At 56.0% G+C, this 16,649-nt stretch overlaps 2 protein-coding genes across 5 annotated transcripts in view; one reads left to right on the top strand and one right to left on the bottom strand.

Moving 5' to 3' along the window:
- The window catches only part of BCAP31 (B cell receptor associated protein 31), a 30,027-nt gene extending 27,920 nt beyond the window's left edge, over positions 1-2,107 (top strand). For all 4 annotated transcript variants that reach the window (XM_081278402.1, XM_081278399.1, XM_081278401.1 and 1 more), the window contains 2 exons: positions 511-611; positions 1,694-2,107. In XM_081278402.1, coding sequence (XP_081134528.1) covers positions 511-611; positions 1,694-1,732 — 140 coding nt within the window. In that variant the 3' untranslated portion in view covers positions 1,733-2,107. The remainder of the gene's footprint in view (positions 1-510; positions 612-1,693) is intronic.
- A 5,699-nt stretch (positions 2,108-7,806) lies between these two features.
- SLC6A8 (solute carrier family 6 member 8) lies at positions 7,807-16,292 on the bottom strand. The gene is made up of 13 exons (XM_081277460.1): positions 15,364-16,292; positions 13,630-13,761; positions 12,609-12,858; positions 12,067-12,199; positions 10,522-10,656; positions 10,328-10,431; positions 10,108-10,232; positions 9,399-9,511; positions 9,151-9,288; positions 8,969-9,071; positions 8,776-8,876; positions 8,531-8,701; positions 7,807-8,247 (listed from the first exon to the last, which is right to left on the bottom strand). Exons 1-13 carry the CDS (start codon positions 15,623-15,625, stop codon positions 8,107-8,109), a joined length of 1,908 nt encoding a protein of 635 aa, XP_081133586.1. The 5' UTR covers positions 15,626-16,292; the 3' UTR covers positions 7,807-8,106.
- Positions 16,293-16,649: the final 357 nt, after the last annotated feature.

Here is a 16,649-nt window from a genome sequence, read left to right as displayed (position 1 = left end):
GAGTGTATTTTGATGTATTATGCATACATGGAGTATAACTGATTCTAATTTAGATCTCATTCTTGTGGTTGTACATGATTTAGACTAAGTCAGCTCTTAACTGGCATGTCCCCCTTCATACTCTCCAACTCAGTCCAGAGTGCCTGTACTTCACATGCTTTGGCTGTGTCTTCATGCTGAGGTATCATCATCATTAGGGGTTCTTTCTTTGAGTCTAGGATTTTTCTCACTCTCAGGTGTCCCTGAAGGTCACCCCTGCTGAGAGGCTCTGGGGTTCTCTTCTTTAAAAGAACCAAGGAGTTTCTTTGTATTTTTTTTTCCCCTTCATCTAGCTGTTTTCTTAATCTATGCTCTGGGGGCTGTAAAGGCAGAGAGAGGGGTTTTATTTAGAAACAGAAGTAATTTCCCAAGAGACTGTCGGCAGTGTCCTCTGTCTTCAGCAAGTAGGTTTTTCCTCCCTGGTCCCAGTCCTTAATTTCTTTCTGTCTTCTTCATTTCTATCATTTTCAGAACTAGAGAAAGCTGAAAATGAGGCTCTGGCCATGCACAAGCAGTCTGAGGGCCTTACCAAGGAGTATGACCGCCTGCTGGAGGAGCATGCCAAGCTGCAGGTCAGTGTCTGTGCCTATGCCTGCCAGATATGGGTTAGAGTTAGGGCCTTGTAGCAGAGCCCCTCTATGTATGGAGGAGTCTGTTGCCTCTGCCCAAAAGGTCCTGCTAGGAGTCTAGGGGACCAGCCAGTGGTATGCTTCCTCTTCCTGCTTCCTTTATTGCTAAGTCTGGGCCCAGAGCAGACCCGGCAGCTAGAACCCTTCATGGTGGGGTGTGGCCTGGCAGTGAATGGTGGACGCCTGCTGAGGTGGCCCTCTGCGGTAGGTTGGCTCTCTGCTCTGGGCCTTCCTCTTGAGCCCAACCTCAGGGCTCTCAAGAGGGGCTACTCCTTACCTTTCAGACCACCCCAGCCCATGATATGGGGCCCCATCAAGAATAGATAATGCAGGTCAAACAGTGGGACCTGCTGCTGGCTACCTTTCCCTTGAGGTTGGGGAGAAAGTCTTGAAGGCCACTAATTAGGTACTAGTTGCTGCCATTGCCTGCCACTGCAGGCCTGGGCTAAGTCCTCAGGCTAGCTTGGGAACTCCAGGTGCAGCTGGATCTTAGATGGTTTGGAAGTTGGGCTATAGGGCCAGGTAAACACCCTAGTGTTCAAACAGCTTGCCTTGGTGCTTGGCAGTCCAAGCTTAGGCACCGCAGTGGGCAAGGAAAGGGGGCTCAGCTCCATAGCGGGGATCCATACCCTCAGTGTAGGACAGGCTCTCTGGGAAGGACTTGGGTTTTGAGAGGATCTATGGAAGGTATGCAGAGTTGGGAACAGCCTGAATCAGGACTTGAAACAAACAGCTTGCTGTTTGTCTGAGAGAGAGGAGATCCTGGTTCTGATCCAGCTGCTGTAAAAACCATAATGGAGGCCTCCAGCTGCTCCCCCAGCTGGAGAACCTCAGTAGTCCTGGCAGTCCTCCACCCTGGCAAGCCTTTGGGTGCTGTCAAGGGTGGGGCACCTTGCTTGCCTGGATACCTGTCATTTATGGGAGAAGGGAACCAGGCTGAGCCTCTGGGCATATGTAGGGCTAAAGCTGAAGGGGAGGAATGGGCACTGCCAACCTACTGCTTTGGGGTTTCTGTTTCTTTTCAGGCCTCAGTAGATGGTCCCACAGATAAGAAGGAGGAGTGAGGGCCTGCCTCCTTCTCTGCCTGCAGCTGGCTTCCACCTGGCCTGTGTGCTGCTTCCTGGGAGCCCAGCCTCTCCTCTGGTACTTCAGTTCTCTCCCTCTGCTTGCCTCATTGCCTTCCACAACCAATAGCTCATTTAGGCCCCTTTCACCTTGCCAGCATACCACAGGGGCCTTGATTGTCGCTCATTCAAGATTGAGTTTCCTGTTGTCCTGCCCTGCTGGGCTGTTTCCACTCTTAGGAGTGTAGAGGGCACTTGTGTCCAGCCCAAGTTGAGCCCCTTTTGTTTTGCCATGTTTGTGTGCTCTGTAGTCCTGCAGGAGTTCTGTGAAGCAGGCCATCTAGTTCTCCTGAGGCAATAAAGGTCATTATCATGTGTGTGTGGTACTTGTGTGTAACTGGGGCTGCCGGGAGGACTGCTACCTCCCCTTGCCACTCCAGAGCATCCAGGAAGGCATGTTATGGTCTCTGTGCAGCACCCTTCATTTCCTTCAGTTGCTTCCAGCCCCGAAGGCCAGGCTCACACTTGCCCTTAAAGGTCCTGCCCTCTCTGCCCTTCCCCCTTCTCCCCCAGGCCTAGACAGGCCTCACTTTATGGCTCTTGGGGAGTGTCTGTCCTGCCAGTCTCCCTGGGGGTTGGCAGCCATCCTAGGAGCTTGGGAAGCTCGGTAAACCGGCAGGACTTCCTGATGGCAAACTTGCCTGCCTTCTCTGGGTTCCTGTTCATCACAGTTGGGACAGATACAACGTGGCAGAATGCCACCAGTCACTCCCTGCCCTACCCCCTCCTGAAGGTTTGCAGCATGACCTCTGACTAATGCAGACTGGGAGAGGAGACTTGTCCTTGGTAGTGACCTAGAGCTGGCCCAGGGCAGAGTGAGGCAGTAGAGATGGGCTGTGAATGGGTTGGGGCCTCTTTGTTGACCCCAGCCTTGAGGACACGCTGGGCATAGGCTTGACACTGTGCATTGGCTTGCTGGTGGTTCCCCCATGGCTTTCCCAGAGCAGACCCTAGTGCAGGGTCAGCCTGCAGCTGAACTTCTCTCCAGGAGGGCACAAGAAAGAGCCTATGTCCAATGAGGTGCTTGTCCTCTGTCCCCAACCTCCTTCCTTTGCAGGGTGCCTGCCATGCCTGATATCTGTGAGGATTGGGTGGAGGGGTCGATGTGCAGGTTGGAGGTATGTGTCTTGGAATCAGGGTGATCCCTATAGATGTTGACACTGGCAGGATGGCTGATGGCCAGCTGTGTGTTCCCACTCCTGCCTGCCCAGTTTGGGGCCCAGGCCAGCGGCTACCTTTTCCCTCACCCTCTCACCCTTCCCTGTGCTCAGAGCGTGGCTGCCTTGGGAAGAGCCCCAGCCCTTTCTCAGCAGTCTAAGAGGTGGTAGCCGTGGGGAGAGGGGGCATTCAAGTGACACCCTCTGATTGATATGCCAAGGCTGAGTTAGGGCTAGTCCACTTTTCCAGGAAGTGTTCCTGGACTCCTTTGGGCCTCCCCAAGCTTGCCTGTCTATGTTTCAACAGGCTGAAGTCCAGATAGCTTCTCCTGCTGTTCCACCCTGGCCCTGGCACAGCCCCTCTGCCCTAGCTTCTGAGGCATGTCATCTAATGGGACAGAAGGTGCTGTAGCACTCCATTTTCCCACCCATGTCTCCCACTATACTTCAAGAGACTTGAGAACTAAGAGTTCTTGTTGATTTCCATGTCCTGACCCCTAGGGAGGGAGCAGATTCCTGAGTAAATGGCACCTGTCTGCTACTGCAGAAATCCAGTTTAAATGGCATACCTCTGTGAAATTGCCTTTTTGTGATGTCACTGTTTTCTGTGTCTTTGGCATTGTGGCATGTGGCTTGGAGGGCATTTGGCCTGGAGGCAAGAACAGCAGACCAGGATTCTTACCCAGGCAAAAAACCTGGCTGAGAGCTGTTCAGAAGTTGATGTAAGCCTGGCAGGGGTTGGGTGGGGCCCTGAGGGTGACACTGGCTGTTGGCTCCTTCTGATGGGTGGAGTTGGTTAGGCACAGTATATAGGGCCTAGGACACCCTGGGAGAGATCTAACACACACTTAGGGCCTTTGCAGCTGTGGAAGAAAAGGTGGCAATTGGGGAGCAGTGAGCAGGCAGGGGTTCTGTGGAGAGGGAAACTGCTGAAGAGAAAGATGGCAGGGAGGCTGTGCAGGCTCCCACTTGCCTACCTGAAGACTGTGCTTCCCATTCTGCACATGACAAAACTGGGGCTTCCTGGCTTCCCTCCTGCCCATGGTGCCACACGCTCATTGAAGGCCGCCTTCTGCATGTGTTGAATGTCCCATCCCTCTGAGGACCTGTCTGAACTGATTATTCTCTGCCTCCCTTTGCTTTTTTTTTTTTTTGGCAGGGGGTGGGGGGGCATTGTACTGGAGAGTAAACCCACGGCCTCATGCATACTAGGAAAGCACTGTGGGGGCTGGGAATGTGGCTCAGGCGGTAACGCGCTCGCCTGGCATGCGTGCGGCCCGGGTTCGATCCTCAGCACCACATACCAACAAAGATGTTGTGTCCGCCCAGAACTAAAATAAATAAATAAATAAATAAATAAATATTAAAGATTCTTAAAAAAAAAAAAGAAAAAGAAAAGAAAGCACTGTGCCACTGAGCTACACCCCTATCCATTTTTAAATTTTATTTTTGATACAGAGTCACCAAGTTGCCCAGGCTGTCCCCTGAACTTGTGATTCTCCTGCCTCAGCCTCCTGAGTCACTAGGATTATAGGTGTGTGCCACTGTGCCCAGTGGAATGTTATTCATATATAACAGAAGACATTATCATCTCCATTTTTTTGTTTTTTTATTGGTAGTTGTTAAAAACATTACAAAGCTCTTGACATATCATATTTCATACATTTGATTCAAGTGGATTATGAACTCCCATTTTTACCCTGTATACATATTGCAGAATCACATCGGTTACACATCCACTGTTTTACATATTGCCATACTAGTGTCTGTTGTATTCTGCTGCCCTTCCTATCCTCTACTATCCCCCCTCCCCTCTTCTCTCTCTACCCCATCTACTGTAATTCATTTCTCTCTCTTGTTTTTTTCCCCTTTCCCCTCACTTCCTCTTATATGTAATTTTGTATAACAATGAGGGTCTCCTTCCATTTCCATGCAATTTCACTTCTCTCTCCCTTTCCCTCCCACTTCTCTTCCCTGTTTAATGGTAATCTTATGCTCTTCCTCCCTGCTCTGTTCTTAGTTGCCCTCCTTATATCAAAGCAGACATTTGGCATTTGTTTTTTAGGGATTGGCTAGCTTCCCTTAGCATAATCTGCTCTGATGCCATCCATTTCCCTCCAAATGCCATGATTTTGTCATTTTTTAGTGCTGAGTAATACTCCATTGTGTATAAATGCCACATTTTTTTATCCATTCATCTATTGAAGGGCATCTAGGTTGGTTCCACTATCATCTCCATTTTTAATTGTACACATAGTCCAGTGGTATTAAACACATCCACATTCTGCTTCTATTGCCACCATCTGTCTCCAGAATTGCTCATCTTCCTGCATTGAAACCTTGTTCCTGTTAGACACTAACATTGCCCTCCCCCCAGCCTCTGGCACCTACCATTCTACTCTGTCTCTATGGATTTGGCTGCTGTAGGGACCTCCTGTGAGAGGAATCATGCAGTGTTTGCCCTTTTGTGACTGGCTCATTTCACCGAGCATCATGTTCTCAAGGGTCATCCATGTTGAAGCATGTGTCAGAATTTTCTTTTTGGGGGGGTAGGGGGGTGGGTACTGGGGAGTGAACTCAGAGGCACTCGACCTCTGAGCCACATCCCCAGCCCTATTTTGTATTTTATTTAGAGACAGGGTCTCGCTGAGTAGCTTAGCACCTCACCATTGCTGAGGCTGGCTTTCAACTCAGGATCCCCCTGCCTCAGCCTCCCAAGCTGCTGAGATTACAGGTGCATACCATACACCCAGCCAGAATTTTCTTACTCTTTGAGGTGAAATAATATGCTATTTTATGGACATGCCAAACTTTATCCATTCATATGTCTCCGGACACTTTGGTTCCTTCCACCCCCTTGTTAATCCCACTGCAGTCAGGCTCCTCCCCCAAACCTCTTGTCCAGGTCTCCATGATCTCACTGCCAGAACCAGCAAGTGCTTTAGCACTGTATTCCTTGACCAGGAGCAGTAGCCAGCAGAGCAGGCCATTTTCTCCTCTATGACCCTTGCAGGGTGGCCTAGGACCCTGTGCTTGGGCCCTGTCTCCCTCTATACCTATCCACCTCACCCCCTACTGTGAACCCATGGATACTGAGGCAGGGCTTTCAGCACCATGTGTGGTGAGAACTTCCAAAGTTCTAGCTCCAGGCCAGACTTTCCATAACTGCATATTCTGGTGTCCAGCTGCCAACTAGACATCTCCACTTGGATGACACTTCCTGGATGACATACCCAAAGCCAACTCCCAATCATCCCCATTGCAGGACCTGGCAATGCCAGTCTTCCTGTGGCTCAGAATATCTGGTGTCCTCCTTGACTATTCAATTCTGCATCCCAGAATTGCCGGCCCTGCCCTCAAAGTAGACCCTAATCTGAAGATGTTATACCCTTCCATGACTACTACGACTTGGGTCCAAGTACCACCCCTCACTTTCTTCAGATCTTAGGTCACCTGCTCTGTGACATATTCTTGGGCAACCTCTTGAATTCAAAATTCCAGTGGCATGGTTACACACCCATCCTCTATTGGATATGCTCCTGAGATGACCATTACCCTCTTCCCTTGTGTACATTGGATCCAGGGGGCTGAGGCTTTCTGCAGCTTCCTTTCTTGCTCTATTCCCAGCTCCTGGAATGGTGCTGGGTGCAAAACCTTCAGAACAGGTCCTTGCGGAAGGCAGCAGCTAGAGCTGGAGGGAAGCCCCCTATACCTCTTGCATCCCAAGCCAAACCCCTTTTCAGAGAAGCAGAGGCAGAAGCAGAAGCCAGCTTTGGAAAATGATGTGTTTTTATTGCTATGTTTGCAGTGGCTTTTTAGCACAGTAAGAACGTCCCTGCAGCCCTGTGCCCTCACTCAGCCCCACTCCTCCAGCCTAGGTCTCTGGGTGGGGTAAGCCTTTCTAGGGGCCACTAAGCCATTTGGGGCTTGACGGGACACAGAGGTGGGTTAAAGCTGCTACACGGAAGACTCAAGATGTGGAAAGTGCATCAGCCTTAAGCTTGGAGGTGGGAGCTGTGCCCGGGATCCCTTCCCTGGGCTGTGCCCATGGATGATCCCTGCAATGGAGCCCAGCCCAGGGAGCAGGGTGTGGGCAAGCCTAAGCATGCCAGGTGAGCAGCCCCAGATCCTGGGACAGGGTGCTGCAGCCTCCCCCTCCCACAGACTTGGGGACAAAGGAGCAGTGTGGGGACACCTTTGAGGCCCCCACCATGCACTTTCCCACCCCAGTGTGGGGCTGGGGGCCACACACGCACATCCACTCAACAGACTCACACGCTCAAACAGCTTGAAGCTTTTGTTTTGCCTATGAAAATTAGACCTATAAATTCACACTCCTTGGCTAGGGGCAAGAGGAAGGATGGGCTGAGAGGGAAGGGAGTGGTAAGGAGAGGGGACGGTTAGGGCTCTCTTTTTAGAAATATACAAGCAGAAATCTCACTCCTCAAGTTTTTATAAAATGTGCAAAATACAAGCCTCTGTTGTCCAGAGGCACAGTTAACATCTGGTATTCGCCTTCGCTAAGAGAGATCTACACATCCTCTACACTCACACGTGCACTCGGACCCAAGCTCACACAATTGATATTGGTGGCAATTGGCGCAGGAACCAGAAGGTTCCATTGCTGGCTGGCTCTCTAAGCTTCTAGAACAGGGATAGGGGTGGGGAGAAGGGCGCAGTCCAGCTTAAACATTCACCTAGGATCCCCTGCACACCCCTCCCCCCCATCCTGCCTCCCCCTTCCCTCCTGTTCCCCAAGCTACCACTGCTGCTTCTGGGGGTGAGGGGCCACCCAAGGATGTTTAACAGAGCAGAGCCTAGGGATGGGGGCAGGATGGGCCTAGCAGGGGTAGGAGATGGGTCCTGGAGAGGAGAGTTGGGAGGCAGGGCCTGGGAGCAACGCATGGACCAGCTTGGCTAGGGCCCAGAGGTTGGGGGGAGAGGCATCTATTTTTGGTGGGTTGTGATATTTTTGGCGTTTTATTAAAAATGGAAAAAAGTTATTTTAGCACTCAAGGTGCTTCCTCCCCTCCCCCCAGGCAGACCCCAAAACTTGTCAGGGAAAGGCAAGCCCCCTGGAGGGGTGGGGTGGGGGCTAAAGCAGGGGCTGCTATGGCTACCAGAGGATGAGCTGGTGATGTGAGCTGGGGTTGCCCGTCACATGACACTCTCCACCACGACAACTTTGCTGCTCTCAGACACTGGAGTCAGGGTGGTCAGGCCCCTGACATCTGCATCCTGAGCTCTGTACTCCAAATGGTGAAGGCCCCAGATAGGCTGGGTCAGGTGCTGCCAGCGCTGTGGAGAAGAAGACATATTGAGCACCCCCAAGGGTCACCACTCCCCATGGCAATGGTTTCTGCCTCTCTCCAATTTCTACCATCTGCCACTAAATTAGGGCTGCTCCTCCAAGGGTACCCTTCAAAGCTTCAGTCCCTGCACCAGAAAACAGGAATGGGTGGGTATTTTCCTCAGAGGGAAGGAAGCTAGATGTGGGCCCTGTTCCCCTGCCACCACCCCTAGCCCAAAGAGGCCAGTCTTCAGGTTGATCACCTGGAGGGAGGGTTGGAATGGGTCTTACCTCTGCCATGGTTCCCTTGGCCCTGAGGAGGCAGCCCAGCAGGTAGAGGGGCACACACAGCATGGAGGAGAGTGCAAAGGCCCAGCCCATGGCCTCGCCCCACCACGGGTACACGTAGGTATTGTTGTAGACCAGCGGCTCATAGTACACAACATTGAAGATGAAGATACCCTGTGGACATGGACACCTGCAGTCAGCGTGGCTCTCCACACTGCCTTACCTGCCCAGCCTTTCCCAGCCCTTACCATGCAGACCAGCGGGGTAAAGAAGGACCAGCACCATTTCATCCAGGGGCAAGGTCGGTACCCAATCATACAGGCAATGTCATCCATGAAGCGATCAGCTCCTGGGGTTGGGCAAAGCAACAGGGCCCAGAGCTGGAGACCACCTGCCCCCACCTTACCTCATATCCCAGCCCGGCCCTTGGCCCAGACTTACCATACACCCAGGCTACCACCACACACTCCCAGAAGGCCTGCCAGAGCAGGGTGGTGCCACTGGCCGAGTAGTAGTCAAACAGCTGGAAGACATACATCCCACCCTGGGGGATGGAGACAGGTTAGGGAAGATGGTGGCCATTGGCTGAAGACCACTGGCAGCCCCACCTGGCCCCCACTCACATCTGTCACCATGGAGAGGTCGATGACAAAGCAGAGGGCGCAGCAGAGGGCCACGGAGATCTCCCTTTGGAAACGGAAGTAGTAGGAAGCCGGGAGGAGGTCGAGGAGGCCGGTGATGAAGCCCTCCACACCTACAAACTGTGGCCAGGGCAGCTCAGGCCCAGCCCTCTCCCTACCAGCACTTCTTGCCCAGTTTGCCAGGCCCCTGCCCACCAGCCCCAGCTCCTGTCCTGGAGCACCCCGCAAACCTGGCTGTCCAGGCCGAGCAGCAGCAGCATGAAGAAGAACAGAGCAGCCCAGAGTGGGGCCACAGGCATCAGCGTGACAGCCCGGGGGTAGGCGATGAAGGCCAGGCCTGGCCCTGAGGAGTAAAGGTGCAGGGTGAGCTGGCACCCCCCTGAGCTGTGCATACCCTGAACCTATCTTGACGTTCTTGCTTACATGGCCTTCAGAGACACCAGAGGCACAGGCAAAGCCTGGGCACCTAGGGGCCAAGAGCTACACCCTCCAATTCCATTTGTTTCTAGGCATGGCCAGGCACACTCAGGCCCCTGCAGGCACCTCACACTGTCTGAAGGCTCAGCAGGACCCCACCACCATGTAAGTGGGGCATCTGGCTCAGGCTTTTCCCTGGGTTCCAGCAGCCATCACTGTCAGGTCTCTGGTTCCCCTATGTGAACCAGCAGGGCTGCAGGAGACCCTTTTTCCCTCCTGAAGCTCTGGGACAACTACAAAGACACACCCTGTGGCCCTTTTTGAAGGGTGGAAGGGGGTTCCTTGAGCTGCCAAAACAGCTGTGCCTCACAGTGGCTCTGCCTACTGCCCTCTGGCACAGAGCAATCTGACAAGCTCAGCTGAACTTGTCTGTCACTTTTCAGAACTGGTTTGCATGTGTTTGCTTGTCATACATCAGGACAGTGTTGCTGCTCCGGAGGAGGGCAGAAGCTGAGGCTTTACCTGATTCAGCCACTTTGGAGATATGCACACCCTGCTCTGTGGCCATAAAGCCCAGGATGGAGAAGACCACAAAGCCAGCAAAGAAGCTGGTCCCGCTGTTGATGAGTGCCAGGATGATGGCATCCCTGGGTGGTGGAGAGGGGGACGGAGTAGACTGGTTAGATCTCCTGGTGCTCCCAGGCAAGGGAGGACAGAGGTGGGCCTGGGCTGTGGTGCTTACTTGTAACAGTTGTTGTTGAAGCGGTTGTAGCTGCCCAGGGCTGTGAGGGCCCCCAGGCCGATGGCGTAAGAGAAGAAAATCTGGGTCCCAGCATCTATCCATACCTGGAGATGGGTCAGGAAAGAATGGGCATGAGGGCCCCAGCCCAGTAGCACCATCTCCCACTCCTATTGCTTCACAGGTCCTCCCCTCACCTGAGGTGACCCCAGCTTTGACCAGTCAGGCTTGAGATAATAGATGATGCCATCCAAGGCCCCAGGCAGTAGCACTCCACGCACCAGCAGCACGACGAGGACCACATAGGGGAATGTAGCAGTGAAGTACACGATCTGAAGGGGTGGGATGTTCAGAAGGGCCTGTGCCCCTACCTCCCCCTGAGCCTGGCATCTGACCAGGGGAGCCATGGTGTGCCCTTGTGGTCAGAGGGAGGGCGAGCACTGGTGCCCCATTCTTCTCAGAGCTAGGGCTCCCCTGAGGGAAGATAGAGGCCTGGGCAGCTCTACAGCATGCACAGGCCAGCTGCAGAGGGAGGGGAGAGACTAGACCGTGGCTCTTACAGAGGAGGATCCCTAGGCACATCTAATGTCTTGCAGGGAAGGGCGCTCACAGGGAGTGAGTGAGCCCATGTGAACTCAGTCTTGAGGATCAGAATTGAGGCAGCTTCTGGGGTTTGTCCATGCAAGATTGGGAAGGTGTTGGGGTGTGGGGATGAATGAGCAAGGAGTCTAATGCTGGCAGTGTAGCATGGGGTGACAAGCCATGTCCCTCTCAGAGCCCTGTGGGGCCTCAAACTCCAGGTCATCCTCTGTACAGAGGTAGGGTCCTTACTAGTTGAGGATTCTAACTGGGCCACATAGAAAGGAAAGGGAAAGGGGAAAAGGTGTGGCTCAGAGGTAAAGCACTTGCCTATTAAATATAAAGAACCTGCGTTTCATCCCCTGTACTTTTTAGAGAAAGGGACAGCAAAGGCCTCTGCTTCCTTGCCCAGTATCCAAGCTCTGGGGACCCTACTATGAATGCATCCAGCCCTACCCTCCTGGGACTGACCTGGCCATTTCCCACAGTGACACACTGTCCTATTATGTATCTGTTCATGCATTGGTCTCCATGACCTGACAACCCCTGAAGGAGGAAGTGTGTGAAGATTTCCCTCCGGGCCCTCAGCACTGGAAACCATAGACCAGGTCCACCCAGACCATAGAAACAGGCTGAGGTAGTGAGGAAGGAATAAAGGAACTAAAAAGGGAAAAAGTGTGAGGGTGGGGACAGAGGATGGGCACAGGGAAGGAAGGAGCAGCTACTGCATGGGTCTTTCCCCTCTGGAGTGAAGGCTGCTGCTCCCTGGATTGGGAGGGTAGGATGGAATATCCTGTGATGGGGTGTGATAAAGTGGTCTGGATTTAAGGACCTCTCCATTCCTTAGTCCTTAGTTCCAGTCTGGACACCCCCCTTTTTTTTTGGTACTGGGAATTGAACTCGGGCACTCAACCACTGAGCCACACCCCTAGCCCTATTTTGTATTTTATTTTGAGACAGCGTCTTACTGAGTTACTTAGTGCCTTGTTAAGTTGCTGAGGCTGCCTGTGAACTCACGACCCTCCTGTCTCAGCCTCCTGAGCCACTGGGATTACAGGCATGCACCACTGTGCCTGGCTGGACACCCCATTTTGTAATGTCCTTGCAGGGACACACCTCTCCCAGGGCAATGCTGGCCCCACCCTGCCCACATCCAGCTGTACCTTTCCTGTTGACTTGACTCCCTTCCACACACAGAAGTAGACCAGGACCCAGCAGGCCAGCAGACATAGGGTCACCTCCCAGTTGAGGGCCCCTGGCACCTCCAGCCCTGCAGAGAGCCTCAAGACTTTGTTCCTAGGGGGAGAGAAGGAGGACACCTGTGGGCCCTGCCAGCAGAGGGCATAGTGGATGGGATATGCCCCCAGGAATGGTGGCTCCTCTGTCCCACCTACAGACCCTGGTCCAGGTCTTGTAATGTGCCTGAAGCTTGGCAGGCCCCGGCTTGTGTGCTGCCAGCTGACCCCACCCACACCCCCTGCATACACGCAACCCCAGCTCCCTCACCAAGTGGGTCTGGTGGAAGAACAGTGACAAGTGTCACTGAAGAAGCAAGCCCCACCACCCCCAGTAGCAGGCCTGGATACTCCTCTAGAACAGGGAGAGGCAGGGCCTGGAGTGGCTGTTCCTGCATCCCTGGCTATGTTTCCCCAGGACTGGACTACCTGTGGGGGACTGTAGGGATGGGATGGGGCACCAGACTCACTCCCAGAACTCGATGACAGGGGACCGACGATCAGCAAGCTGGTCACATGTGAGATTGGCCAGGCTGGCATTGGCACAGTCTTCGTGGCGAAATATCTCCACACAGTCAGGAGTGTTCCAGGTATGGCCACACGTGGCCCAGGGCAGAGTAGTGGTGAAGGACTTTACCAGGTAATAGAAGCCCCAGGCCAGCACCATGATGTAGTAGGTGTTGCAGTAGAAGACGATCACCATGGAGGCATAGCCCAGGCCTGAGGGTGAGCCAGGGCTTCCTTTACATGTGGGTTCTTTTCTGGCTACCTCCTGGCACCCCCATTCGCTCTGCTCCCCTTCCAGGGCTGCTGAGCCCCTAAGAACCGCTCCCTGTGCCCACATCCTCCCCCTCCCTTATCCTCCCAGGGCCTGTGCTATTGTGCTCCATAGACTTCTCCGAGCACCTGGAGCACCCCTGTGTGTCCCAACAGTGTGCCACCTCCCCAGTCTGTCCCCCATCAACACTCCCCCTGCTCCTTGTCCACCTTCTGTTCTTCATCTCCTCCATCCACTCCAGAGCCAAGGTGGAACCCTCCCCTCCTGCCCCATCTGGTCACTAGTCTGTCAATTCTCCAGCTTCGGGTACCTGGCCCCTCTCCTAGGTCCCACTGCCACCACTGTGGTCACTGGAGGCAAGCCTCCACCTGGCCCCCCCGCAGCCTCCAGTACATAGCAGCTGGGGGAGATTTTTAGTAACCTGAGGCAACATGGGAGATAGTCATCCTCCCTCAGTGGACAACCGGGCAAGTTACTTCCCCTCTCCATGCCCTGCTTCCTCAATAACAATAGCAAGACCTCCCTAATAAGCCAAGCATGTACAGCAGGTCCTATCCCCAGTCTCCCCAAGTTTGCTATATGGTCTGCACATCCTTCATATTGTCCCTTGAGACTGAGGGCCATCACCTGTCCCCAGGCCAGGACAGAACAAGATCTCAAATGGGAAAGGGGAGTAGTCCCTGGGGGGAGGGAACTGGCCCAGAGCTGCTCACCTTTGAATAAAGGACAGATGTTCCAGACGTTGATGCTACCGGCCTTCATGAACTGGCCCAGTGAGATCTCCAGGAAGAAAATGGGGATTCCTCCGACCAGGGCAATGAGGACATAGGGAATAAGGAACACACCTGGGGAAAGAGCCATGGGAGGGGGTTCAGAAGACAGACCACAACCACACCTCTTCAGTACCCCACGAAGACCATGGGCACTGGCACAGGGTAGCCCCAAGCCAGAAGCAGATCAAAATTTGTCAGCCAGCCTGTCCAGGCCCAGCTGGCTAACCCAGACTTCAGAAGCCCTAGGAGATCCAGGTGGAGCCCCAGCTCTGGCCTCTACTCTGGTCCCATAACTTCCCACTGGGTGAATCAGTGCACGGATGGTCGCTGACTCAGAAGCCCAAGGTGAACAGTCTTTGGGGGTGGGTTCTGGATCTGTTGACAGGAGGGACTATAGCTTCCCCTGGCCATTACAGCCCAGTCCCTGTGTGGGCCATGCCCATGGAGGTTCCATCCCCCTGGACACCTAGAGTGACCTAATGGGCACGGAGGACATGCACTCATGCATGCAGGCCATCCCTTGTGCCCGTTTTGCTTGCCGGGCAGCAGCTGGAGGAATGGTGAAGACACATGGTCAGGCCTGGGGGCTTGTCAAAAGACAAGGAGGGGGTGAGTGGGTGGCGGTCCTTTGCTGTTAGGAGTGTCTGTGTACAAGGACAGAGGAGGACAGGTGGAGGAAAGGGACCAAGTTAAGCACAGCAAGCTCCAGTGAGCCAGGCTCTGGAGGAGGCAGGCAGGATATAGTCGGAGATAGGCTATCAGTAGGCTGGGTAGGTGGCAGAAGGGGAGCTGGGTACCAGCAGTCCCTGCCCACTCCCCCCTACTTCTCTCTACTACACTTGCCCCTGGCTCAGGTTTCTCCACTATTCACTGGCCAAGTTAACTACAGCCTGCCAGGCTCCTAGTCCCAGCATCCTTCTTGTGTGTGACCTTGGGCAAAGGCCTTCCCTCTGGGCCTCAGTTTCCCACCCATCACATAGTTGCTCTACTTCCCAGCGACCCAGTGCTGCTTTGCAGTCACAGGACACATGCGTGTCCATCACTGTTGCTAAGCTGGGCTTCGGCGGATGGGCATGGGGTGTGCATGCCGTGTGTCCAGCAGCGGCGCCAGGCGGGCCAGGCCGCAGGCTTCCCAAGCCTGGCTCAGGCACCCAGTGTTCCAGGCCCAGGCCAGAGGAGAGGGGAGGGAATGGAAGAGAAGAGAAGGGAGGGGAGGGGAGGACATGGGGGAGGGACAGAGTGGCCCATTGTGTGTGTGTGTTCGTGTGTGCACACGTGGGGGGCCCACACAATGTGCCATTTGTGTCTGATCCGTGGGGGCAGCCAGGACTCCTCACCTCTTGGAGCCCCTCTAGTGGGCAGGCTTCCCCTTCCCATCTCAGTGACCAATCGCTCTGGGCCTCAGCTGGGAGTCTGGGGGGCAGCTCCTCAGTTCGGCAGGAGGCTTGCCGGCCGCCTTCCCCCACAGTGCCAGGCACATGACTGGTGAGGGGGGTGGAGGCCACCGAGCTGTGCCACCCAGCGGCCCAGCCGGCGAGGGGCACCTCGGCCTCCGTGCACCCTGGGGGGCCTCCCCACCCCCTGGACTTCGCCCCTCCGCTCCGATGGGCCGGCGGCAGGCTGGGGGAGGGGCCACGGCCAGAAGCGGGGATGCAGCGGGGCGGGGGCGCTTACCTCCGCCGTTCTTGTAGCACAGGTAGGGGAAGCGCCACACGTTGCCCAGGCCCACGGCGAAGCCCACGCACGACATGATGAAGTCCATCTGGCGCGTCCAAGTCTCTCGTGGTGGTACAGCCAGGCGGCCGCCAGGCGCCCCCAGGCCGGCGGGGCCATCGCCCTTGGCCGGGGCCCCGTCGGGCCCGGGCGCGATGAGGGGGCCCTTCTTCTCGTCGCCGGACACGCTGTAGATGCCGTTCTCGGCACTCTTCTTCGCCATGGCCCAGAAGGGCCGCGCGGCCGGGCCAGGGGTCGCGGCGCCTCGCGGGGGCGGGCGGGCAAGGGGCGCCGGCGGCACCCGGGGGAAGGGCCCCGAAGGCGCGGGCCCGCCCGGGGGCCTCGGGAGCGGCCGGGCCGGGGGACGGGGCGGCGGGCGGGCGGGCGGGGTGCGGGACGGCGGGGGCGGCGCAGTCAGAAGCAGTCCACGAAGCACTTGAAAGTGAGCCTGAAGAATCTCATGTGTGTCGGGGGCCCGGGGGCGCGCGGGCGGCGGCGGGGCTCGGCCGGGCGGCGGCGGCGGCTCCCGAGGCTCCTGCCCGCGGCTCCGGCGGCGGCGGCGGCGGCGGCGGCTGCTCTCCCGGCGTGAGGCTCAGCCTAGCGGGGCGCGGGCGGCATCGGGCGCCCACTGTTTGCAAGTGGCGGCCGGAGCAGGGGCCTGTGGCCCGCGCCCCCCGCCCCGGCCCTGGCCAGCAGCGGCTGCACTCCTCGTCCGCGGCTCTCGCGGCTCTGGCGGCTCCGGCGGCTCCAGCGGCCCGGGCGCGCCTCGCCCCCTCCTTCCCGGCAGCGGCTCAAGCCGCTCTCGGGGCCGCGGCGGGCTCAGCGACTCGCCACCGCACTCCCACCGTCCCTCTCTTCCCCGTTGCGACCGGCCGCAGCTTAAGAACCGACTCCCGGGTGATGTCACTGTCGCCCCACCCCCACGACCGGGCTGGTCCCCCTCCCCCCTCCATCCCTCGCTCCCGCCCTCCCCGTCACTCCGCCCACCTCCTCCCGCCCTCCTCCCGAGAAGAAGACGCGGCTCCAACCACGGGCAGGATGGCTGCTACCTGGGGTGCCGTCCAGCACCGCCCTTCCCTGGGGCTGAACCGCCCCTCTCCCTGGGCTCACCTGGCCCCGGCCCGGCCCACTTCTCCCCTCTGTCTTCTTACTGGCCCTTCCCAGCTCTGGGAAGACGGCTCCCCTGGCCCGCTTCCAGCCATCCTTGGCTCTCCCTCTCCCCTCTCTATGTTCCTTCCAGACTGGAG

The sequence above is a fragment of the Spermophilus citellus genome, assembly GCF_964194105.1.
Source record: "Spermophilus citellus genome assembly, chromosome: X".
Lineage (NCBI taxonomy): Eukaryota > Metazoa > Chordata > Mammalia > Rodentia > Sciuridae > Spermophilus > Spermophilus citellus.
The sequence above is the reverse complement of the archived record's forward strand: the minus strand, read 5'-3'. Positions and strand labels throughout refer to the sequence as shown.

Excerpts from the sequence above, each read along its gene's own strand:
- SLC6A8 (XM_081277460.1), bottom strand. The coding sequence starts at position 15,625 with ATGGCGAAGAAGAGTGCCGAGAACGGCATCTACAGCGTGTCCGGCGAC. Across the intron at positions 9,289-9,398 it reads TGCTCGGCCTGGACAGCCAG|TTTGTAGGTGTGGAGGGCTT; the intron begins GTTTGCGGGGTG and ends CCCTGGCCACAG. Across the intron at positions 8,702-8,775 it reads TTACCCCGCTGGTCTGCATG|GGTATCTTCATCTTCAATGT; the intron begins GTAAGGGCTGGG and ends CCATGTCCACAG.